The sequence below is a fragment of the Dermacentor variabilis genome, unplaced genomic scaffold, assembly GCF_050947875.1.
Source record: "Dermacentor variabilis isolate Ectoservices unplaced genomic scaffold, ASM5094787v1 scaffold_18, whole genome shotgun sequence".
NCBI lineage: Eukaryota > Metazoa > Arthropoda > Arachnida > Ixodida > Ixodidae > Dermacentor > Dermacentor variabilis.
The window spans coordinates 69,399-95,554 of NW_027460346.1; the positions used below are offsets into that span (position 1 = coordinate 69,399).

Here is a 26,156-nt window from a genome sequence, read left to right on the forward strand (position 1 = left end):
GCAACGAAAGCCCTTTTAACCCCCCTTTGAGACACTGGTCTCTAAGATGAGATGAGGTACTTTACTAAGATGAGATGCATGATATACTTTGGATTGAATGTTGCATGTTGAAATGGGCTTTGTGTATTTTGCATATCTGTGACGGGCACAGTGCATATGAGTTCATCGTATTCATTTGGAGTGACATGTCAAGCATGTCGCGAGGCAGAACTCTCTAGTATCCACTATAAAGTCCGTCCATCCATCCGTCCGTCCGTCCGTCCAGCGACAGCTTTAGATGAGCCCTTTTACTGTGATGGCAGTTGAAACCTGGTAACTCGTCTGTTCCGAACGGTCCGTTCATGTGTCCTTCCGATAACGTGATGCTCGTCGTCGTCGTTATCGCGTCGTTATTAGGCAGTCTCGTCATCCTCCGCTTTACCCTCGTCATGAAGCCAAGAGAAATGGAAACGTTGCCCAACACCACTGCTACGTTTGCTGGAGCAGTAAACAATGTGCTGCAATCCAGTAACATGAGCTGACATAAGAGGGGGCTCGGTGGCACGCCAGCGATGGGTTATGCTCAGTGGAATCGCGTGCTTTTCAAGCAGCTCACCGTTCTGACATCATCATTGCGCCCGCAATGTCAATACCCTTCGCGCTTTACGAATCCATTTGTGTTTTAGGAAGTGAAATATAGATACCCTTTCGTCGCAACAGCACAAGCTTCGCAGTTTCAGGCGCAACCTTGAACAGCCCAAGAATTAGCGGAAAAGTTCTGTGACGTCAACAATCGGCCACAATCACATCCCTACCTGTGCATGCTCCAAGGAGGGCCACTATTCACACCACCACCAGCGCCCCTATGACTCCATAAAATACATCCCGGAATCAGCAATCTCTCCATTGGGCTTGGTGGCGCGCCAGTGATAGGTTATGCTCATTCGAATCTTCTCCTTTTCATGCAGGTAACAAACGACTCCTTCATTCTCCCCACATACGCGTTATGCTGGTCTTGTGCTGACAAGCCCACAACGAAGTTGCACAATAGTTATAGATTATGGTCATGTCCTTTCTTTCTTGCTCCTTTCGACAGGAGACTTTGAAGAAAATCCTGGTCTTACCGGTACTTGAGCTATTCCTGCTGCATGTGACGGGCGCTGCGATCTATCATTGGGTCTCAGCGAACTGAACTTCGAACAATCGACGCTTTTACATGAAATAAGATCTCTAAAAAACTAAGCTAACTAAAAACGACTAAATTCTTGACACCATTCAAAACGACTTGGTAAACTAGTACAAGATTGCGGTTATTTTGCTACTATAAAAACTCGGGTCGAAAGTCTTGAGACACTTGCCGATAGTCAAGCTACCCAATTCGGTGCGTTAACCTCCCGTGCAGACGAGGCGAAGGAGAGGGCGCGCACACAAATCTTGATATTTTAAGAGCTTGCCCATACAGACAGAGAGACTTAGGCATATTCGGGAAAAAATTGATAGATCGCTGCACTTTTAATCACCACTTGACTATCACTTGACAGGTCTACGCCCCTACATCCAGTCATGATGACCAGGAAGTCGAAAGCTTCTATGAAGACGTGGAATCGGCGATGGGTAAAGTCAAAACAAAATACATAATACTGATGGGCGACTTTAATGCCAAGGTAGGCAAGAAGCAGGCTGGAGACAAGGCAGTGGGGGAATATGGCATAGGCACTAGGAATAGCAGGGGAGAGTTATTAGTAGAGTTTGCGGAACAGAATATTATGCGGATAATGAATACCTTCTTCCGCAAGCGGGATAGCCGAAAGTGGACGTGGAGGAGCCCGAACGGCGAGATTAGATATGAAATACACTTCATACACTACGCTAACCCTGGCATCATACAAGATGTGGACGTGCTCAGCAAGGTGCGCTGCAGTGACCATAGGATGGTAAGAACTCGAATTAGCCTAGACCTGAGGAGGGAACAGAAGAAACTGGTACATAAGAAGCCGATCAATGAGTTAGCGGTAAGAGGGAAAATAGAGGAATTCCAGATCAAGCTACAGAACCGGTATTCGGCTTTAACTCAGGAAGAAGACCTTACTGTTGAAACAATGGACGACAATCTTGTGGGCATCATTAAGGAGTGTGCAATAGAAGTCGGTGGTAACTCCGTTAGACAGGATACCAGTAAGCTATCGCAGAGACGAAAGATCTGATCAAGAAACGCCAATGTATGAAAGCCTCTAACCCTACAGCTAGAATAGAACTGGCAGAACTTTCGAAGTTAATCAACAAGCGTAGGACAGCTGACATAAGGAAGTATAATATGGATAGAATTGAACATGCTCTCAGGAACGGAGGAAGCCTAAAAGCACTGAAGAAAAAAATAGGAATTGGCAAGAATAAGATGTACGCGTTAAGAGACTAAGCCGGCAATATCATTACTAATATGGATGAGATAGTTCAAGTGGCTGAGGAGTTCTATAGAGATTTATACAGTACCAGTGGCACCCACGAGGATAATGGAAGAGAGAATAGTCTACACGAATTCGAAATCCCACAGGTAACGCCGGAAGAAGTAAAGAAAGCCTTGGGAGCTATGCAAAGGGGGAAGGCAGCTGGGGAGGATCAGGTAACAGCAGAATTGTTGAAGGATGGTGGGCAGATTGTTCTAGAGAAATTGGCCACCCTGTATACGCAATGCCTCATGACTTCGATCGTACCGGAATCTTGGAAAAATGCTAACATAATCCTAATCCATAAGAAAGGGGACGCCAAAGGCTTGAAAAATTATAGACCGATCAGCTTACTGTCCGTTGCCTACAAAGTATTTACTAAGGTAAATGCAAATAGAATCAGGAACTCCTTAGACTTCCGTCAACCAAAGCACCAGGCAGGATTCCGTAAAGGTTACTCAACAATATACCATATTCACACTATCAATCAGGTGAGAAAAAGAAGTGCGGAATATAACCAACGTTTATATATAGCTTTTATTGATTACGAGAAAGCGATTGATTCAGTCGAAACCTCAGCAGTCATGGAGGCATTGCGGAATCAGGGTGTAGACGAGCCGTATGTAAAAATACTGAAAGATATCTATAGCGGCTCCACAGCCACTGTAGTCCTCCATAAAGAAAGAAACAAAATCCCAATAAAGAAAGGCATCAGGCAGGGAGATACGATCGCTCCAATGCTATTCACAGCGTGTTTACAGGAGGTATTCGGAGACCTGGATTGGGAAGAATTGGGGATATGAGTTAATGGAGAATACCTTAGTAACTTGCGATTCGCTGATGATATTGCCTTGCTTGGTAACTCAGGGGACCAACTGCAGTGCATGCTCACTGACCTGGAGAGGCAAAGCCGAAGGGTGGGTCTAAAAATTAATTTACAGAAAACTAAAGTAATCTTTAACAGTCTCGAAAGAGAACAGCAGTTTACGATAGGTAGTGAGGCACTGGAAGTGGTAAGGGAATACATCTACTTAGGACAGGTAGTGACTGCGGATCCGGATCATGAGACTGAAGTAACGAGAAGAACAAGAATGGGCTGGGGTGCGTTTGGCAGGCATTCTCAGATCATGAACAACAGGTTGCCATTATCCCTCAAGAGCAAAGTTTATACCAGCTGTATCTTACCAGTACTCACGTACGGGGCAGAAACCTGGAGGCTTACGAAAAGGGTTCTACTTAAATTGAGGACGACGCAACGAGCTATGGAAAGAAGAATGATAGGTGTAACGTTAAGGGATAAGAAAAGAGCTGATTGGGTGAGGGAACAAACGCGAGTTAATGATATCTTAGTTGAAATCAAGAAAAAGAAGTGGGCATGAGCAGGACACGTAGTGAGGAGGGAAGATAACCGGTGGTCATTAAGAGTTACGGAATGGATTCCAAGGGAAGGGAAGCGTAGCAGAGGGCGGCAGAAAGTTAGGTGGGCGGATGAGTTTAAGCAGTTTGCAGGGGCAACATGGCCACAATTAGTACGTGACCGGGGTAGTTGAAGAAGTATGGGAGAGGCCTTTGCCCTGCAGTGGGCGTAACCAGGATGATGATGATGATGACGACCATCTAACCACGATATATTGAATGCGCTCACCGGCATGTCACTTTCTGTTCCGAAAGAAATTATCATATGGTAGTAAAATTTGCACACTTCAAGTAGAGATTGTTTTAGTGGTCGGACATAGAATCAAGGTGTCCGGTATAAGCGTTACGCAATAGTACTTGGTAAACTCTCGGTTATCTTGAAAAAAAACGTTTTGTCGACTTCAGGAAAAGCCAAAATGTTTCATGAAGAACTCGCTATAACAAACTAATAATTGGGAATGATACCCACATATTCGACCGTACCAGTCAAGCATTGTCAAAGTCGGGTCGTAGCAATAATTTAATTATGGGCTTTTACGTGCCGAAACCCCTTTTTGATTATGAGGCACGACGTAGTGGAGGACTCCGGAAATTTTGACCACCTGGGGTTCTTTAACGTGCACCTAGATCTATGTGCACGGGTGTTGTTGCATTTCGCCTCCATCGAAATGCGGTCGCCGTGGCCAGGGTTCGATCCCGCGATCTCGTGCTCAGCAGCCGAACACCATAGCCACTGAGAAACCACGTTGGTCGGGTAGTAGCAATTGTACTCTGCCTTCGAATATAACCACCGAACTGATTTGTTGTTTCTTTTTACTAACATCGAATTGTTCTGCCCAAAAGTTATGCCCTAGGCAGTCTGTTTGAGTCGTCGTCATCTCATCTAACCTCGTAATACTTACCGAAACTTTTCCAAGCTCATTCTATTGGTGACCAAGAGCTTGATTTCATTCTTCTCGAGTGATTTAGTTCGACATGGCCGTGACAACAAACTCTGGCCATTGTTCTTATAGGTGCTCACCACTCCCGGCAGTGCGCCCGTGTAGTTGTTCCTTCCTCTTTAGAAATCATTTTCGTCATCTGCAAGGCCTTGAGCCCACCCATTATAATCGGGGCTTGCTACCATCCCCCAGACAGTGACCGCTTGTTCCGTGATGCATCACACAAGGTAACTTCTCTGTATCCCTAGGCTGCTTTCATTATCTTTGGCGATTTGAACTTTCCATTCATTACCTTATCGGACCTAGCTTACACAATATCAAAACAAAATGAAGAAAGTCACTTTGCAAACACGTCCCTTACATTTGGCCTATCGCCAATAATCAACTCAACAACAAGGTGCACAGCGCAGTTTTTTAACATTCTTGACTTTGTGATAACGTACCCCCCCCCTACCTGACAGTTTCTCCCCGTTAACATCAGCGACGACGCAGTCGTTCACGGCACGTGCAAATGCAAATCGATCCACCACAACACCAGGACTAAAAAAGCAACACAATATGATAAAGAAGACTATGACGCTATAAATCTTCATTCCTTCTTGATTAAAGCAGCCGTCACTTGGAATAATATTCCAGTCACCGTCATTGTTCATGCTCACTCTGCATATTTTATGTCTGCCATGGAATCACTTGCCTGATTAAGTCTCGTAGTATCTGTAGCCTTCTCTTTACCTTGTTTATGTCGACGTCTTACTGAGTTTATCGAGTTGTCTGCCTTTTACTTACCGTGTTTCATACCTAGAAATTTGTTACTGCCACTTATTTGTACACATTGCATTCAATATTTCTCGATTGTTATGTTCGATAAGTATTTTTTTTTTGCGTTTCCTTTTTTTTCCTTTTTTGTTAACCGATGTAAGCGCTGATTGCTTGATTTTAAGGGGGTTTTTTTCCTTGCTGCTTTTGTGCTTTCTGTGCTTACTGCAGTGGTATTGTGTTTCTGCTAATTTATGTTACTCGCCCCTCATGTCCAGCAGGAATATTTGAGGTACTGTAAATAAATAAAAAATAAGTCGGACAGGCATTGTCCCGAGACAGCGCTTATCTTGTTTATGTGTCTGTTCCTTTGTGGCATACTACTTTACACTTATATAGTTAATTTGCTGTCAAAAGATGACACTAAGCTACAACCGATGCACTAACTTGCTATAGGAGCACGAAGTATTCATGCAATGCAGTGAAGGTTATTAATAGGGCTGACCTGAGAACTAACAAAGTGAAATGAGTTTCGAGGGGGAAATTACGAAGCAACGAAGAAACCAATCCTCAGACAACAGAGGTCGAATGCACAGAATGACTATGAACAAGGTGAAAAAGGAGTACACTTGACCGACACGCATTGGTGCAGCATGCGAACTAACGTATGTCCCAGATACCTGGACATCTTGGTGTTCTGACGTTAGGCAATCGTGACGCGAGACGACAAAAAGGTGCATGGCAGTATAAGCATGATTAGGAGTTACCTCTCGTTAAAGCACTAGGCGTACCTCGGCGTTGAGACGTTGGTGGACTATGACGCCAGATTGTCGCGAAAGAAACACGCATGCGATGGGACAAGAATTTGCCACTCTCTTGTCGAGGCACGCTTCTTACCTGTCAGCATTTATGACCGGCTGTAGATAGAGCAACTCTCGCCGGCCTAAGCGCGTTGAATTACCGTATTTATTCGCGTATAACCCGCACCAAAATGTGAAAAAACGCGTTTAAAAAGTGGGGGTGCGGGTTATCTGCGAATTTTTTCCTTGGGAGGGGGGGGGGTCGGCTTCACCGCAATGTGCGGCGGCCTCCCCGTGTAGTCCGCCATCCCCATCGTCATCGACGCTTGTCAAGCCGATGAAGGGCCAACGAAAGGCCAGCATTGTTGAGCCTCGCGTTAGGCGCTGTTTAGTGTACTTACCCCAGTTTGCACTGTTTGCCTGCTTTGTTTTGGCATCATGAGTGCGACTCGACGGCAGTGTTTCACAGCGAAAGAGAAGCTAAAGATTATAGCCGCTGCCGAAGAAATCGGCAACAGAGCTGCTGCAAGACAGCATGACGTCGACGAGTCGTGCATTCGCGACTGGAGGAAGAAAAAAAGAGAGTCTCGAAGCAACGAACCGGAACAGGCGAGCGTTTCGGGGTCCGAAGACTGGCGCGTACCCCCACCTCGAGACGCAGCTTGCGAAGTTCATTGAGGAGCAGAGAAGTCGTGGCCACGCTGTTTCGACTGAGATGGCGCAAATGGAAGCCCTGAAGTTGGCCCGGGAATTGAACATTCCACGTGAGTTTCGTGCAAGCCGTGGATGGCTTCAGCGCTTCATGCGAAGACATGGATTTTCTATGCGGCAGCGAACAACCATGTGCCAGCGGCTTCCTGAAGCCTACGAGGAAAAGTTGTTGAACTTTCAACGATATGTGATCGCACTTCGGAAGGAGCACAGCTATTTGCTGTCTCAGGTGGGAAATGCTGATCAAACACCTGTGTACTTTGAGATGCCGATGGACACGACCATGGAAAAAAAGGGCTCCAAATCAGTCGGCGTGCTGACCGGCGGAAATGCCAAGCTGCGCTGCACAGTCATGCTATGCGCTTTGGCTGACGGCACGAAACTGCGCCCGTATGTGATTTTCAAACGCAAGACGCTACCTAGCATTCCACTGCCCCCAGGAATCGTTGTGCGTGCGGAAGAAAATTCGTGGATGAACAGTGGCCTAGTCGGTGACTGGCTTCGAGTAATCTGGGAGCGAAGACCAGGTGCCTTGCTGGCACGCCGGTCGATGCTCGTACTAGATTCCTTCAGAGGCCACTGCACTGATGCGGTGAAGGCTCGCCTTGCCGAGACCAGCACCGACCTCGTCATAATACCTGGCGGCATGACGTCCATGCTACAGCCACTCGACGTGTGCCTGAACAAGCCGTTCAAGGCACACGTGAAGCGGCTGTATGCCCAGTGGATGGCCGACGGCATGTACGCCCTCAGACCGACGGGACGCGTGCGAAGGCCTGATATTCCATTGCTGTGCCAGTGAATCGTGGATGCGTGGAAAGCGATACCGGCCGATTTGGTGCGCAAAAGCTTTAAAAAATGTGCGATCAGTAATAGTCTGGATGGTTCCGAGGACGACTACGTCTTTGAGAGTGGCGATGAAGCCTCGGATGGCAGTAGTGAAAGCGGCGACGATTAAGAATCGGATAAGCAGTGACGTGGTGGCGGTCGTTTGAATAAATGTTCTGAAAACGAAATGATCACTGAGTGTGAGTTGCATCTTTCTAGCGCTCATTTTTTTTTTTTTCAGGTAAACGTGCGGGTTATACGCGAGTTCTTTTTTTTTTTTTCCGCCGAGTTCAAAGTTAGGGGTGCGGGTTATACGCAGGGGCGGGTTATACGCGGGTAAATACGGTATTACCGGCTCTCTCTCTCGTACCTACCCCAGACGGTAACGTTGTACGCGATCCGCACTGCACCGCCGACGTTGCTGGCTTCGCAGAGGTAGTGGCCCGCGTGGTGTGGCTGTGCCGCGCTCACGTGCAGCCAGTTGCCCCGAACTGACGTGAGCGATTCGCGAGGCAGCGGAAGCCCGTCGTGGTTCCACGTGAAGGTGGGCAGCGGGACCCCGTCGGCGTCGCAGGCCAGAGAGAAAGGGTGTTGGGCGAGCACCACTGTGTGAGCGGGCACGTCTCTGGCTGCCTCGGAAGTGCCGTTCACGAGGTGCGGAGGAACTGTGCCGTGAGAGAGGAGGAGGTTTAGGGGGGCGAAGGAACGAGTAAGCTACAGACAAGGCAGACGCTGAATTCCGCTTCGGGTGCTTAAATATACTGCCCGCACTGCAACTCGTTGTCACTCATGACGCAGCTCTTCCTACTACACCGAAATAGAGGTACGTTTGCAATTAGAGAAGGAAACCAATTTCACGGAGGAGCTCAGTATTAAGCAAAAACTAAGTAAAGTCGACTTGCAATAAAGTGAAGGAAAGCCTTGGGGAAAATAATTGTTTATTCTTGTCTGTTTTGAAACATAGAATTAATTATGAATGGGGCTTATATTCGGGATCAGCTTCACATTCTTAATCAGGAAAAAAAAAAGGGGGGGGGGGGGGCAAAGCAAAAGTAGAATAAATGAGAACTCCCCGCCGGGGCCTTACAGCATCCACGGACGCAGTGCGGATGTGCTGAGAGTATAAGTCACGCTCTTCTTTGTTCCCTTTGAACGTATTTATTAGGGGTGTACGAATATGGGAAATTTAAAAGCGAAACAAATAGTCTCTGCTATTCGATTGGACTTCGATACCAGAATTTGCTATTCGAAGTTAACGAAAGCTCATTTCTTTCGAATAGAAACTATCTAACAACACTTTCTGGAGTCTCGATAGCGACTAAATTATCGACTGTTTCGGATGATTCAGCAGCGATTACTGCGCAGAGGTGGCCCCGAATGATTGCATGTGGCAGAAGCTTAATAATTTATAGTAAATCAATAAGAATTTAGGCATCTTATGTACAAATGTATTTTGATTTATTATTTCGTCAGTCTCGCCATGTTTTCGTCACCTTAAAACCATAAAGCGTCCTGTATATAGTATCGCACTTCTCTTTGGCAAATGATGCCACGTTTTAACTGTAAACCTTTATTTCTCATTTACAACCTCGTCACTTTTCAGCATATTCAGTTGCTAATCGTATTACTTGCACGTATGAAATAATGTATATACAGCTAAACCTCGATATAGCGAACGCCAATATAATGAAATTCTTGATATGACGAAGTATTTAACTTTTCATGACCTCTTGTCCACAGAACACGATATATTTAGAACCTCAGTATAAGGAAGTGTGTTTGTATACGATTTCAATACAAAGAAATTTCGCTTCCGCCGCAAAGGGATGCCGAGGCAATAAAGGGAAACTTCCGTGGGCGCAGATGGTCAAATGGTTGAATTAAAAGCGGCTGCTTGAAACCGCACCTCTCAAATCGCGCACCATGTGACAAGGGTGACGTCGCGATTTCTGGCACGCGTTTTCTGGCACGCGATTTTTGGCGCCCGTCTCGGCTGTGGCTACGCATGGCTGTAAGCGCGGCTGAGTGCATACGCTTCCGCGCGCCCTGCTTTAGAGGCAATCTGCGGCGTGTACAAAGAGTAAGCGTGCAAAGATGGCGTCGCATCATGTAAACTATCTTACTGCGCGTTTATTATTGGAGGTTGCATGGTCTTGACTTTCGCCAACCCGTTGGAGTGAGAGGCAGAGAAACCATTCGCTCAACGCTGCGGGCGCTTTTCATGATAGCGTCGTCTCAGTGCGGGCGACGCTATAAGCCACGGGGGCAGATTGCACGCGAAAGTGTGGCTGGCTCCGCTTAATTCGTACCGCTGATGTGAAGTTATCGTCGGCATGCCATGAAACCACATCATTCGTCGCCGACTCCCAAATTGATCAAAATTAATTGCTTTCTCATTCAAATTTGCTTTTTTCGATTGCCCGATAATTCGGGAAATTATGCGGCCCATTTTGTGTAAGAAAAATCGATCGGAGATTTAACTTATTTGCATGAAAGGTGGAATTTCAATGCAACAAAATTTTGATATGACGACGCAATTACCGATTTTACCTAGCTCGTTATATCGAGGTTTAACTGTGTATCCTGTGTGTTTAACTGTGTATATTGCAACACGGACTTCGCGCAAGCCTCACATTTGATGTTGTTTATATATAATAGAAAGGTTCGATATTCGATTCGGAATTCCACCGTCGTCTTCCTGGAATATTCATATTTGATTCGATGCGAAATTTCGCTATTCAAAAACTCCTAGTACAAGTGAGCTCCAGCTGCTTGGAGAGCATATTATAGTGAAGAGTACGGCTGGTAATTATTTCCTGCTTCAACGATCTCGCTGCCGAGAGGAATTCCCCCTTGGAGTTCTCGCGGTAGTTTCGCAAGAAGCCCCTCCCCTCCGGCTCCGATTACTGACCGACCACGTCGACGTGGTACTCGACGACCGCCGTGCCGCCCTTGTTGGTCGCCGCGCACAGATACGGTCCGGCGTCGCCCACTTCCACGGTGACGATGTTGAGCGTGCTCCCGGCGTCTTCTCCGGACGCGAACACCCTGGGCGTGCGGTCAGCCTCGGGGGAGGGAGTATGAAGCACACCTTCTGCTGGAACACCCGGCACTGGGGCGCCGTTCCTTAGCCACGTGATATCCGGCCGCGGACTGCCTGACGCTGAGCAGCGCAGCGACGCGTTGTGGCCGACCACCGCCTGTACGGTGACCCCAATGGGATCGGCGCGCTCCACGGTCGGTGGCGCTGCGGAGAATCGTGGGCCGCAGATGGATTATTGTAGATTGATTGTGTTATCGCGAAACCAATAGAAACGAAATACTCAGAGAGACGAGCTGGCGAATGCCCCCGAAAAGGGCACGTTGTCTGCTTGTCTCAAATAGGAAGGGATAGGAAAAAGGCGAAAAACAAAAAAAGATCGATCCATTAAAAGAACAACAACAACAACAGACACACAAAATTTATCACGAGTACAAGCACTCGGAAGCTGCGTTAGTTATACTGTCCAATCTCAATAGCACTAACCCTCCGCGGTAGCCCAGTGGCTATCGTTGCGCTACTGAGCTCGAGGTCTCGGGGTTCGACACCCGCCGCTGCGGCTGCATTCCGATGAGGGCGGAATGCAAAAAACGCTCGTGTACCGAGCATTGGGTGCACGATAAAGAAGCACGGACGGTCAAAATTAATCCGGAGTCCCCTGATACCGAGTGACTCTTAATGAGATCGTTGTTTGGGCACGTAAAACTCTAGTTATTTTTTTTTTTTCAAATATTACACGGCTGATACGAAATGCTGGATGATGAAAATTTCGAAAAAGTATTTGCCAGAATGCATCAACTGAGAACGCATTCTGTTTCGGAACCATGCCGACGTTCCCGGATGCTGGCGTACCCTTCCGCACTCGGGCCACCGGCACCGTTGTGCCCAGCGCCCTCCAGAGCGGGGAATGCGACCCCGGCGGCATGCAGTTGTCACGACTCGTCGTTTGCTTCAAGGCGGCTCGCTTGTGGTACCCGGCGGCCCTTCAGAGCGGAGGGGGAGGCTCGGAAAAAGTGAGACACTCGGACATGCAAAGACGCTACCATAGTGTGCTCCGATAGTTCGAGCCGTATTGTAAAACTCAACCATGCACTCTTTTGTAATATAATCCTTTTTTTTTCATTCTCTTAAACGTCGCTCGGAACTTCTTTCTCCCGACACCTGGCACGCCACCATGCATTGAAACTTCGTTGGCCGCACGGCTTCCCGACTTCGCAACAGCGCCGAGCGTGCCGAAGAAGGGGCGAATAACCTGAGTAGCCGCTGATTTTCGACGGGTGTCATTTGCAGTGTCTTTTGCGGCTTCTACAAAATATAAACAAATAAACAAAAATAAGGAAGTATAACAATGACTTGCTAATTCTTTTAAATAAATGTTGCTACTGGTGTATCACGATGTATCTGGCGGCACATTGTTATACCCAATACAGGGAGGTCTGCTTGAATATGCACCATGGTTGCCAAGTTGGAACTGACCTACTGAATGATAGTGCTATGCAGTGCGATCATTTTTAACTTTTATGGAACTTTCAAAACTCGCCTGTTACAGATAGCTTAATTGTAGTCCTTCAATTGAGTTATATTCATAGAGCGGGCATTACTTGCCCGAGAAATGGAAACACATATTCAACTAACAAACAAAAATCCACTAATTATCTTTAAGATTATTCACTTGACGGCACATATTTCAATTTATGAATTGTAGCTGGTGAGATTGCCAGGCGTATCCGCTTGGAATGAATTTCCAGAATGACGCCAGTTCGGAGATATGAGTCCGACCTTGCCGTAAAAATGCACTGTTGTTCCGCTAACTTTTTAAAGAAAACTCTAATTTATGCATTGAAGCACGAAAGTAACTGGAACGCCCATGTATTTCCTCCCAGTTTGGGAAATGATATCTCGAAACTGGTGTCGTCCTGGAAATTCATTTCAAGTGGATATGTTTTGAAAACTTGCCGGCTACAATTGGTAAACTCCAATATGTGCCATAAAGTTATTAATTAGGAAGTTAATTATTGAATTTTCATTAGTTAGTTGAATATGTGTTTACATTTTTCGTGCTAGTAATGTCCGCCTCTTCAAGTTATCCAGCTCAAGGACAAGAATTATGCTGCCAGACTATATTTTAATATTTCATAAAATTTTAAAATCATCACCCTGTATAAATATTGCTGTGTGTCCTGAGATATCGAGAGTAGATGTAAGCATGAAATGGCTACGGCAAAGCATATTGGTTAGAGATTATACTAGCCACGATGTTAAAATTGGTGTAATGCATGTTCCCTTGCAACGGCACACCCCACCACACCGCACCACGCCATACTATGCACTGGTCCACGTGCACGCTGCCCAGCAAGAAGAAAACCGGCTGAAGGCGGCACGACAGGCAGCGAAAGACGCCAGGGAGACAGAGCGTACTGCCCAGCTAGAAGAAGAAAAGCGCCTGCGTGTCGCCATCTCTCGAGGCAACGCAAACCCCGCGCCGCGCAACTCATGGACCGCTGGCGTTCAAAAGATGACAATGAAGTATATGGTGCCCTGTATCTACATTTTTGAACGTCGCTATTAGAAATGACAAATAAAATTTCAGCGCACTAGAAGTTACAGCTTGAGTGAGACTGTGAAGAAGCATTAGGAAGAACTCGGAAGCAATATTTTTTTGTAACTTGTTTGGACAGTAAGCAGAGCATGTAATGTGGTCCTGTGCAATGTGTTGGGGGCCAGAGACAGCGTTACTTTACGTTTTGACTGCTTGCCCGGATGATCTCGTTTTGTTCTCGCAACGACGCCAGGATAACGGCTCAGGCTTTTGGCTCAAGGACGCTTGAAGGTCACCGACAACGGGAGCTCAAATAATTTGATGCTTAAAACAGTTTAAGCAATCTCCCTATCGCTGTGAAAATCTGAATAATGCCAGGCTCCGGCGTCATCTCATTTTTGCATACAATAAAACAATACCGTTGTCCTGTAGTGATACACTCGGATGTGCGCAGCAGCTTGTGGTTGAGAAAAAAAACAACGAAATGTTTAACAATATCACAGAGCATTTATTTACCTATGACGGTGAGCACAACTGATCGTTCCTGGCTTCCTGCCTCGTTCTCAGCGAGGCACACGTAACAGCCCTCGTGCTCGGACAAGACGCCCCCAGTGAAGTCCAGGAACGGTCCAGTTCCGACGCGGAGCCTAGCGAGCCCGTGGGCATCCGTCTTGAACCACGACACCGTGGGCGCTGGCACACCACTCGCCTCGCACGCTAGCCTGGCTGGGTGACCCTTTACTGCGACCACTGGACCGGGATCGGTTGTGGGTCGGATGCTTGGAGGCACTGAACGAAAAAGTGGTCACGAAGAATAGCTGTTACACAATGTGCACAAGGCGTGCCAGCTAGCTTTAGCCAAGGTTTATGAATACGACGATGCACTACATGGGAGCAGGACTCCAGCCATATCGTTGACCACTGTATTGAGAAAGACATTCCAATTTTTGTCTTCTGTCTAGTGGCATAGTTAAGAAACAATAAAGTTCGCGAGGCTTAAATTTATGGCAGTAGTACCAGGATTTGTACAGAACATTTGAAGCAACATTCAAGGACAATTCAAGGATTTCGAGGATGCTAAAAGCCTAAATTCGAGGAGGGTGAACCAGTTTATTCGTAGATATACACTGCGAAATAGTGAAATCTTCTCTTAGTTACAATTTCTTGCAGCTAAGCAGCGGCTCAGTTGGACACACGCTTCAAGCTCGTCATGTCGCTTTTATAATTTGACTTACTCATTGTAATCCTGTCAATCACCTTTTGGCATAACGGTTAATAGTGTCCGACTTTACCCCAAAATGTTCGTCGTGTTAAAGCCAAATGGCTGATATTTAAAGCGCACAGCTGCGCTAGTTGTAAAACTGACATTTCATGCATTTCCAGCACTTTAAAGCAACAGGAAAAACTAAGAGGAGAGGAAAGACGCAATGACAATAGGAGGCTGGTACCTGGCTTACAGCGTCCTACCTGTCCTTGCGTCTTCCCTCTTCTCTTAATTTTTGCTGTTTTTTTAAGCACTGGAAATGTGTGAAATGGCTGAAACCCACATTCCTCCAGGCATTCCTGGAGCCTAGGGCTCGAAAATGGAGCCATGATGGCTGCCGTCTCAACCAACTAGCAAAACAGCAAAATCGTGCCACAGCTTGGTCGCTTGATGTGGCTTTGTGTAGCTCCACGATGACAACGGCGATTTAAGAAATCCTGTCGTTGGTGGCTGGAGACATGCCACATTGCAGTCGTTTAACGACAATCTCAAAAGACGAAGTATCAAGGATTGTTGCCCGACTGAAATGTCCATGGCATAGCCTCTAGGCAGAGTTTATTACATATACTTTGACGCTCACTTTGCTCTCTTTCCAACCTCTGTATCTCCCCCCCCCCCCTCATAGTGCAAGGTAGGAAAGCGGACACTCCCCTCTGATTAACTTCCCTGCCTTTCCCCTCTCCCGCTTTCTTGAATGTCCAAAAGTAGCCACAAAGCCCGGTTTTCAAGAAATACAGGGAGCACATTTCTTTTCCAGGAGCTTAAATCAATTTTTTTTTCAAATTCAAGAATTATCAGAGATTTCAATGAGGTGCACGAACCATGCAATACGTGCTTACAACAAGAAAGTTGCAGCGTTCTACGAAACGTTCACTTCAGATTTACGCTTTTTAACGTTGGGGTTAAGGAAGGTGATTTTCCATCGGCTTACCGTGACCATGCTTGAGTCCCTCGAAACGCTGACGAAGACAAATTTTCTTCTGACACACACATGTCATTGCTGGTTTCACAAAATTTACAAAGGCGGACGGAAATGCGATAGTAAGGCACTTCTGCAAGTATTTATGTCAAGTGTCATGCTCTCGGGGCACTAAAGTGGACTGTCTTTTATTGACCATTTTTTCGGAGCAGTTTACTCTAGAGAAACGAGATGGCCCTTTCGGCGGCGCACCGCACGTTGCCTGATCGAAAGCGCACGAATACGAATTCATTACTGCTTGAGCCCTGCTACAGTGCAATTTTGTGTTCGCTAACACACTGTGCTCCATTAATTCTGCCAAATGTGGAACGATAGAGGGAAAACGTGCACGGTAGTAGGCAGTAAAAATAGTGCCTGACGTATTAAGGAACGGAAGGATCTGTACAGCCGCTGCTACATAAGGACTGCCAGCGTAGCTGGTCCTTCGCGACACACGGCTTTCCTCAGGGACAAAAATATCCACTCATCCACCAGTGCTCTATCGCTAACGTCCAAAGGAAGATTTTAACCCCGGAACGTCGGCAATTAAGAATGAGTACCACTTGTTACAAAGGGCAGTAGTGCTACTTACTGGCATAGTAAATTTCTCGCACGTTATACGCATGCATCCATCCCTACTCACACGCAAGCTTACGCCCCTTATATCGTCAACGTATCAAGAATAAATGAATGGGTGACACTGGAGTCAATGCGCTGAAGCATGAGGGACGGCGACTACACCAACAACACACGAATGTTCGAAGCTGAACGTTTCGGGACGATCCACGGAGTAAGCAAGTGACTAGCTGTAATACGTTTTTCCTACATCTATCACAAAGTACAGAACATCTACGTTCCAAGCCTTGTATATAGCAGGAACAAATCTATCGTAACTGAGCAGAACCAGAGACAATTAGGCACAACATGAGCAATGAGACAGTGACTGCACCGAGGAACTTTAGTGAGTCAGAAACATGACAAATGGCTGCTTGAAAGAGTTTGCCAAATAAATAACAAACAGTAAAACACACAGATCTCTATTTCAGTTCATAAGCCGAAAGTTCTGACAACTTGGAATATATTTCTAGCCCGGCTTTCATAACACACACCGTATAGGCTGCTCTCGCCGTTTGGGCAAGGCGTATTGAGCTCTGAAAGAGCTTACATGTCCTCTGACACCGTGGACAAAGCTTCGTGTTGTCCACCCAGTCACCGGCTACGATAACGGAGGCTTGCACAGTCGCATCGGCATGATGCGCATGCATTGTAAATACGGAATCAGCGGAATCAGCTGAGGCAAGCAATGGACGCATCACCACGTGATCAAACATGGCGGTGCCCACAGGATCGCCATGAAAAGGGTCTATACAGGGCGCTCAAAATTGAGCTTTATGCTTTTCTCAAAACTGGGCACTGGGAGGCACGGGAAGAACACCTGTGAAAATAAGTTATGTGGTCAGAGGGACACAAAGTGAGATGATAATTATCTCTGTCAATGGCCCAATTAACTAAAATGGAATAATTAACTTCTCGTTGAAAGCAGTAAGTGGGTATGTTTGAATTGAAAAGTTAGAGGCAGTCGTGTTTCTACAAAGTATCAGTTCGAAGAGTTGTTCTAGCGTGTCTGTGCTCCAATATATCCGACTGCAAATTTTAAGTGTCGTTCCCATGATTACGCATGCAAGAGAGTTAGGATCGGCCAAAGCTGTTCCCTGATGCGACGCGGCTGTTGCGTGCGGCGTTTAGTTTGACAACGGGGCAGAGGCATTGACAAAGATGATAACTGACCCCCTTTTCCTGTCGGCTTCGCCTACTTTGTAGGTATCTAACAGAAAACGCGAGGTGGTTTGAGCGTACGCGAACGCGTCACAGTGTGAGCGAAATCGCAAGTTGTTGAGGGATGCGAGGTATGGAAGCGTCACTGTGTAAAAGAAAATATTCAAGGTTGCCTTTGATACAAGCAAGCGCAGCTGGCGAAACATGACAAACTAAGTGGTGGTAAGTTTTGGCCTAGTTTTTAAGACAGTGCAGTGGAGTCGTTTCGTGTGCGTGTGTGTTAGCGGTACAGAAAACTTAGAGTGTTTCTTTTTATTATTTTCGGTTACCTTTAAACAATAAACATCAATGACGATAAACGTCGGGGTACCTGCGGAAGACGACAGAATAACTGGAGCCAACGAACTTAATGGTCTAAGGGTGTAAAATAAAGTGCAGACTATCTGCCACACACCGCAAAGGAACTTGAACGGTGGTTCCTGATTCACCACGATGGCTTTGGCGTTCTGCTGCTAAGAACGAAGTTGTGGTTTGATTCCCTGTCGCGGCGGCCATATTCCGGCTGCAATCAAGCACCTGTATCGAACTTTTGGTCTACGCTTTAGAACCTAAGGCCCTTTATACGGCCTCTGGCATATAGACCGTGTTGCTTTGGGATGTTGCAATCAATCAGCCGATCGATCAAAAGTTTAGCGCGGTTCAGTGGAAGTTTTGCGCCGCCTGCGTTTTGCGGGAAACCTCGTCTCCCTGTTGCTGCAGGCAGGACTTACCTATGATGTGACAGGAGTGACCAATGACGGTGTAATTCTGGCGAGCATGCTATCACTGCTCTAAGAGCAATGGCGCGAGGGCTGTCGCTTCCGTTTCCAGCTATGTTCTCGGCGTATATACAGGTGTAATACTTCGCAGACACAATCATCACTTCGTGATTATTGCACAGAGCTTGTTTGCTTGCAGTGACCAAACCTGGTGAGAGGCGATTTAAGCTCTACGGCTCTTTCGCTCTGCCTTACGAGACTTGGCTTCATAACAAGTATTTAGGTACGTTTTTTTAGCATTACTTTCAATACCACTTGGTTAGCGGTAATGTTCCTGAGTAGAAGTAGCCCGTGTTCAACGGTTTCAGGTAGCTTTGCATCGGACTCTGTGTGAAACCACTTATATAGCAGATTCCTGCCCTCTGGAACGTTCAGCGGCATGATAACGCGCTAACATATTGTCACGTGGTAGTACACGTGTACACGTGTCAATATTGTGAAGGTGCAACTTTCGTAGTCCACAGTTCATGCTCAATGAGGGGCATGGTGTGAAACTGAGCCCTCAGAGTGCTTTTCACTCGTGACCGCGCCACTCTGTACGCAGCACCTGCGAGCCGTTCTCTCCATGTCCTACCACTGCGTCCGCCAGGGCTGACACCTTTTCACACCGCTCAGTGATCTACATAGAAGAACTAGTAGTTGAGCTAGTTTGCAATTCATCTTGGCAACAACTTCAGAGCGCGCACACTACACGCATACAAATACACCCACGCAAAAAGAGGACGCCGTTTCTTGAGTATGCATGGGAGTGCGTGCTTTCTTGCGCCCTTAAGTTGTTACCAAGACAGTGATCAACACACTGCGTCCATTCTGAAGCCTCTTTCTCGTGCTGCGAACAATCAGCGATTCTAGCCATAAAAGCTGAAAAACATGTCCTGCGCTGCAGCTGCGACAGTCCGGGCTAATGTGCAAAACAGTTGAAGCTGCTGTAGCAGTACGGGCCTGGCCAACGCCCGAAGGGCGTGCTAGACGTAATGACCTGCGAAGAAGACAGCGACACAGGCATGCTTCCTATGAGCCGGCACACCAGCGACCGGCGGCTGTGAATCATATAAATAATAAAAACAGCGTTTAACTCAACGCCAAAGCATGCGGCTCCAGGACACGTATTCTCAAAAGTTCTCTATACATAAAAGAGCTTCTCACTGGGCGGCGTCCGTGTATCCGCAGCAACTTGATGGAGATCGGCATGATAACGACGTGATTGCCATAGATACGATAAATCATGGACGGCACTATGTTAGAGAAGTTCTGCGAGAACACCAGGCCCAGAACCATGAAGCCGTATTCGCAAAAAAAGTTCTCACACGAACTCTCATAACAGCTGCTTCCAGCGAACCTTGATGCCCCATATATAACTAGCGAAGGTCCCCAGCCAATGTAAAACAGCCCCTACAAACAACAAGCTTTGTAAATTCGGCCGGTGACTCCCAACGCGAAGCACGTGCGCACATGTTTGTAGTGTGCAGCCGACAGCCCAGGATCTAGGCACAGTGCACCGAATGCCAAAGTCTAACTCACTGTTTTCCTTGATATATCGGAGAGGTGCATCCGCAGTCTATATTGTACGCCGTGCGCAGTCAAATGATCTGGGAGCGTGCAGAGCAATCTGTAACCGTTCTTAATCTCGTGAAGAGATGTGTTAGTGCCCTGGAGGTGCTGATTTCTTTTGCATTGTACATGTAGCACTACGGCGTGCTCTCTGTGCCTTTTTGAACGTTAGTCTTGTAAAAGCAAGCCTGCCGAGATCCGGCAGGCTCCATGCACTGCGCGGTGTTCACACTGCCTCATTTTAAGTTGGGACCTCTGCTCCTATCGCGTCTGGTGTGGAGACCCACGCAACTGCTACGAGCTCTCGATGAGAGAAAAAAAGAAAAGAAAGCAACTTGCGAAATGCCAAAAGTAACTTCTTAGATGTGTTTACAGGAAGAACATAAGTCACAGCAGAGCTCCTGAACTGAGTCAACCTGTCGAGCTAATTCCGGAACCCACCGTAGACAGTGAGCGTGAAGTTCATTTCTGCGGTTCCCGCTTCGCTGAGTGCCACACAGGTGAAGCTCCCCGCGTCGTGGACTCGTGCAGGGGTGATGGTCAGCGTGCCGTCGCTCGACAGTTGCATCGAGGGGCCCGGGTACACGCGGCGGCGTCCTTCCCGGTACCAGATGCGGCGGGGCTCGGGAACGCCAGTCGCTGGGCACGGCAGCTGGACCTCCTCGCCCTCCAAAACACTGATGTCGGTGCGCAACTCCGTCAGGTTGAAACCAGGACGCACTGTGGTACAGGTGGGGTTCTCATCGGTTAAGTGCTGTTAACTGCAATGTTGGAAGCAGTACGCTTCTGAACATACTGCATTTCCTTTATCGTGCGAGCGATGCAATACACTTTCAAGCTCGTCGGAAAGTACTGCAGTCCAATTGCGTAACGTGGGTGAGCAAAACACTGATTAATATCTGCAGCATCACTTTTAGACACATGCAGAAAGAGTGGCGGTCTTCCTGTCTGTTGAGTAGACAAAAAGCAAATTCTGTTGCGGCTCTCAGTTTCTCATAGAACATTAGTTTCAAGAACATGAAATGAAGTACACTCGGTTGTGGCAGGTACGCCTTCTTCAAAACGCCATCCGATATCTTTATTCTTTTGAACAGAGCATCTATGATAGAATGCAGAGTAATTTTGCCTCTTTCAGCTGTATTTCTCAGAGAGACAGGCAATGACTGAGCGGCAGTTTGGAAAGAGCAGTTAGTCAATTCAGAAGGTTTCCCTATCGCTTCGACCAAATGCCTTGCTATAGTTGTGACACTGAAGTCAGTTAATGCATAAAGGCATGTGCGCTTTGAATGCTGATGGTTGTGCAGATAAGCTTCCAGATGTTTGCCACGAAATATATAAGCGCTCATTGCAGTTTCATCCTACACTTCGTGAGGAAGGTTTTGGGGAGAATATTGCAATTACACCAATGTATTTCTGCACAGTTGTTTCGGAGGGCTGCTGAATACAGATCCTAGTCAATATGCCTTGAGCACTCACTGAAACTTCGCGTTCGCGCTTACATGTGGCCGTATGTGATTAAGAAAAGCTGTCGATGAAATATTCTTAAGTAGCGATTTGCACATCGTGCTTCTACAAGTATTGCATCTGCAGAATCTGAATGACACTATCGTTTTGGAGGTCGTATGCTAAATTCTGCTAGATAAAAAAACTAAATATAAACTAAATGTCCCCAAGAATTAAAAAATAACAAGAAGAAAATATGTATGCCTTTGCAAGAAAGGCGGGCGGGCAATGAATAGGCGTTGCTCATGCTCATCAGTATATTTTTGCCAAAAGTATTTTGCAAAAGAATATGTATTTAGGTTTAATTAGCTGAACTTTGATAACTTGCCTAATCGACAAGGTGTCCATGGGAAATTTGTGCTGGATGTGTAGAAATGATTGATACCAGCGTTTAAAGCAACGTAGGTCTTGTGTGTCTTTTCTTCCAACATAAAATAAAATCCTGCGAAATTACAAAAAAAAAAAAACAAATTCAGGCAGAAGCCATCTCATGATGACTGTTGACTGTAATGAAATTTGCATTCAGGCATTGTAGCGACACAACTTAGTTATGACAAGGCTTTTATTTACAACGTGCAGTGGTCGTTCTGAGACTTGTGCTGTCATGGGCATATGCGCATGCACTGTTCTCAGATATCGGGCCACGTTGCTATGGAATTCGCTTGACAAAGTCGGCCATGAGCATGACGTTATGACAACTCTATTAGAATGACACAGTGACGACGATAGAATTACAACAAAAATGACGTCGATGGAATGAAGACGGCGGCATGACAACGAAGGTGTGCTGACGATGGCGTGACGACGACGGTATGACGAGAGTCGGATGAGGAAGTCAGAATGACGACGACGGAATGGCCACGGCGTGATCACGATGACAGTATGGCGACGAATGAATGCCGACAAATGTATAACAGAGACTCAATTACGGCGATGGCTTGACAACAGTATGGTGACAATGGGACGACTACGAGCGCTTGACTACAATGGCATTACAACTGTATGGCGACGATGGCGTGAGGACGTGATCACGACGACAGTATGACAACGAATGCATGCCGACGATTTTATGACAGAGGCACAATTACGACGATGGCTTGACAACAATATGGTGACAATGGGACGATTACGAGAGTATGATTACAATGGCATTACAAATATTCCGTAGACTGTCTTGAGTTGACCAATGCATTCTTCGTATAGCAGCCACTTCTGCAAGCAGTCAAATGAACTTCGGTGAAGCTGGTTGCATTCTTGAAGAGAAGGCGTAAAGCAGAGTCGATCTACAATTTAGTTCTTGCACAAAAATACGGAGACTGTTGGCAGCAACGAATAATGCGCCGCCTTACTTGTGGTCATTTTAATGCGTGAACAAAATAATCCAAATTTTGCACGCTTTCTCAGAGTAACGAAATAAGTCACCAAGGTAGCAGCAGAAAAATTCTCTGTCCTATGCGTTCACAAATTATGTTCCGTGCTATGGCATAGTGCAACGTGGCTACTGGTTTCTATTTAGTTTCACTGTTTGTTCAAGTGAGTTTAATAAGGTACCGTAGTTTCTCGCATAAATTACTCCAATGTAATTGAATTCAGCCTCTCAAGTATTCTCAGATAAATACTAGAAATCAACACGGACGACGCCAAATCTTGCAACGTCGGTGAAGGACACGTGAAAACTAAAACAGAACGCCGAAAAAAAGTTATCTGTCAAGTAATTATAAAAAAATAGTTTTGACATATTAAATGGCGCCACCCACGCGTGTTCCCTGCCTTATATTTGTTCTTCCTGGCACTTGTTACATCTCAATACGACGATGAGCCTTCCTTAGACATTTTCCATGAGGTAGTCCTTTCATCAGCGCGCGCCCATACGACGCTGGGGCCCAACACAGACTGACGCGCAAACAAAGAAGCTTTCTTGGAGGTGACAACTACCGCGAAGATTACTCTACCTGAACCTGACCCTGACAAGCTGAACTAATTAATGAAAGGGGCCAACGTCGAAGGCTACCGTGGGAACAGCGTCGCTACGCGTTTGCGCCATTTGCGGGGATGAACGTGAAACATAGGAGGTGGAACGGTGCGACATCGTCGGAGTGATATTGCGACCGATTCGACGATTGTGATTGGCCGAGATGTAGTCACATTCCCTAGTTTAGTGTCGTAGAAAAGACGACGGTTTTAAAAGCGGTGACCTTTGCTGCATTGAGGAGGTGGGCTGACGTGTCCTGATGTGAACTGGGTCATTCAATGCGTTCCTTCACGGAGTGAGCTTCTGTATCTGGAGCCAGTGTAATAATGTAAAATAAATCCTTTTTTTTTTCCTTCTTTCCAACTGCCAGACGCACTAATCAACGTGGCTAGAGGATTCCTTGCCTAAACGCCACCTCGACCTGAAACACACAACGCCGGCTCGCTGTGTGCCATCTTGGCAGAAAAAGAAGGAAGTGCGTTGTCTACACTGTAGATGCACTGTGTTCAACACTCCACTTGTTAAAAAAATAAACATCAGAAATTACCTCGCCCATTACGAAAATCCGATACTTGAACTGCTGATCCGAATAAACAAATAAAAATTCTTTGTTTTATGCGAGAATGTGTCGTACATGCGTGTTACGCTTGCGCATCGTCCAACTACATTATAATGGAGCTAAAACAGCTTTTAGCGGCCCTGTAATATGGAATCCTGAAGATGCGAATAGACCAACGTATGTAAATTTACATTCGGGCCAATTTAATTCGGTGGAGTTGTAGCCTTGTATGTTGGAATGGCTCTTCAAGATTCAAGAGTGAGATCAAATGGCTAGTGGTGTGTACAAGTCTAGTTACCTATGCATTCGCTCTATGTACTGCTGGACAACTACTTGGCAAATGTAGCACTGGCTTTCATATACACAATAACGCACAAGTATAATGAATAGACAATGTAATTTTTCTTTCTTTATTAACTGCTCATTTGTCAGCAAATCACCTGCTCATTTGTAGCAAATCACTTGGAAACTAACAAGTTCTTTAGACATCAGCATGCTTTTAGAAAAGGGCTATCATGTGAAACGCAACTATTCGAATTGACTGCGGATATTTTCCTAAACATGGATAAGGGCATACAAACAGATTCCATTTTCATAGAGTTCGCTAAAGCTTTCGATCGCATTACTCATTGCCGTCTCATAGCTAAACTCTCATGCTTAAGCATCGATTCCCTAACAGTATCTTGGATAAGAAATTTCTTGTCATTCCGTAAGCAATTCACCGTCGTTGATAACTTTATTTCCAGCATCAGCGATGTAACATCTGGTGAACCACAAGGAAGCGTACTCGGACCATTACTTTTTCTGATCTATATTAACCACCTGCCATCCGAAATAACGTAATCCATTCGCTTGTTCGCAGATGATTGTGCGATCTATCGTCAAATCTGCTCACCTTCCGATCGCGTCGCTCTTCAACGAGATCTTGACCGTATTACTAACTGGTGGTCTTCTTGGCAACTTACTCTAAACACTGATAAGTGCAAACTGATAAGATTCACCTGCAAGAAAACATTTTCCGCTTTCGATTACTCACTTCATAAGAACGCCGTCACACGCACCAACTCATACAAGTACCTCGGCATTCTCCTTACACCGAAAGCGTCCATGGTCTGTGCACATCGAAAAAATAACTGCTAAAGCCTCACGTACGCTCGGTTATCTTAAACGCAACCTGCGTGATGCTCCTGTCCTCACCAGACAAATCGCTTATCAGACTTTCGTAAGGCCACAACTGGAATTCGCAGCCCCTATCTGGTTACCTCACCAAGCTTACCTAATCGCGACTCTCGAATCGGTCCAAAACCGCGCCGCCCGCTTCATTGTCAGAGATTATCACCGCGACTCTAGCGTGACTAGCATTAAGTCATATTTATCTCTCTCATCTGTTGAATCACGAAGAACCATAGGATTGCTTTGTCTATTTCACAAAATAATCCATAGCACGCGCCCGTCCACTCTGCCGCTCACTCGTCCATGTCGTACATCTCGGCGTCAGCATAATCATCTTAGTTTCCAGCGTATCTTTGGCCGAACAGATGCTTTTAATTCTTCCGCGTTACCACGTGCCATTCAACATTGGCATAACCTACCAAACGACATAGTTGACATTCTTGACCCAGTATCCTTCAAAGCAGGCTTATGCATATTATTTCCATAATTCGTCACAACTAAACCATACTGCGTCCCTAAGTAAATACTTGTAGCGAAGTTGTAAAGGCTTTTTGTTTTGTTTGAATGTCTGTTTTGTATTGCTTTAACATTATTAGGGACTTGTTCTTTCATCTTCACATGCTACCATTTGTATAATTTCTCGGTACTCCTCTTTGTTACTTCACACAGTCGTTTGTTTCATTTATCGCGTTTATATTGTTATATATTTGTTGTTTCATGTTTACTCGCTAACAATGTATAATTTCTTTTTACTCTTTTCTTTTTTGCTAATTCCCTGTATCCTCCACTCACACAATACTCCTTCGGGAGCCTGTGAGGTAAATTAAATGAATAAATAAATAAATAAATAAATAAAATCTTCAGTGAAAAACTTGATACCAGTCAAATCGATCTCTATCGAAGAATCTCTGAGCGGCTGGCATCTTCACGATAACCGAGAACTGCACCACGCTTCGTTCAGACTCAAAGGGTAACTGTCGAACCGGGCCGATCCTGGTACAGGCCAGGTTTAAAACCACTGGATGGTTCTCGGGTTGGCCGGCGCATCGCACTTTCGGGCTCGGGACTGCTCCGGGCCAGAAAAAAAAATTGCCCGTGCAGTGCTCTAACTCCAGAAGGGTAAGCTTG

At 46.1% G+C, this 26,156-nt stretch overlaps 1 protein-coding gene across 1 annotated transcript in view; it reads right to left on the reverse strand.

The window, feature by feature from the left end:
- LOC142568337 (hemicentin-2-like) overlaps positions 1 to 26,156 on the reverse strand; it is a gene marked incomplete at its 3' end in the record, with an annotated part of 187,227 nt that overhangs the window by 68,690 nt on the left and 92,381 nt on the right. The window contains exons 21-24 of the mRNA XM_075678343.1: positions 20,263 to 20,541; positions 13,971 to 14,243; positions 10,787 to 11,122; positions 8,250 to 8,540 (exon numbers count right to left, since the gene is read on the reverse strand). Coding sequence (XP_075534458.1) covers positions 8,250 to 8,540; positions 10,787 to 11,122; positions 13,971 to 14,243; positions 20,263 to 20,541 — 1,179 coding nt within the window. The remainder of the gene's footprint in view (positions 1 to 8,249; positions 8,541 to 10,786; positions 11,123 to 13,970; positions 14,244 to 20,262; positions 20,542 to 26,156) is intronic.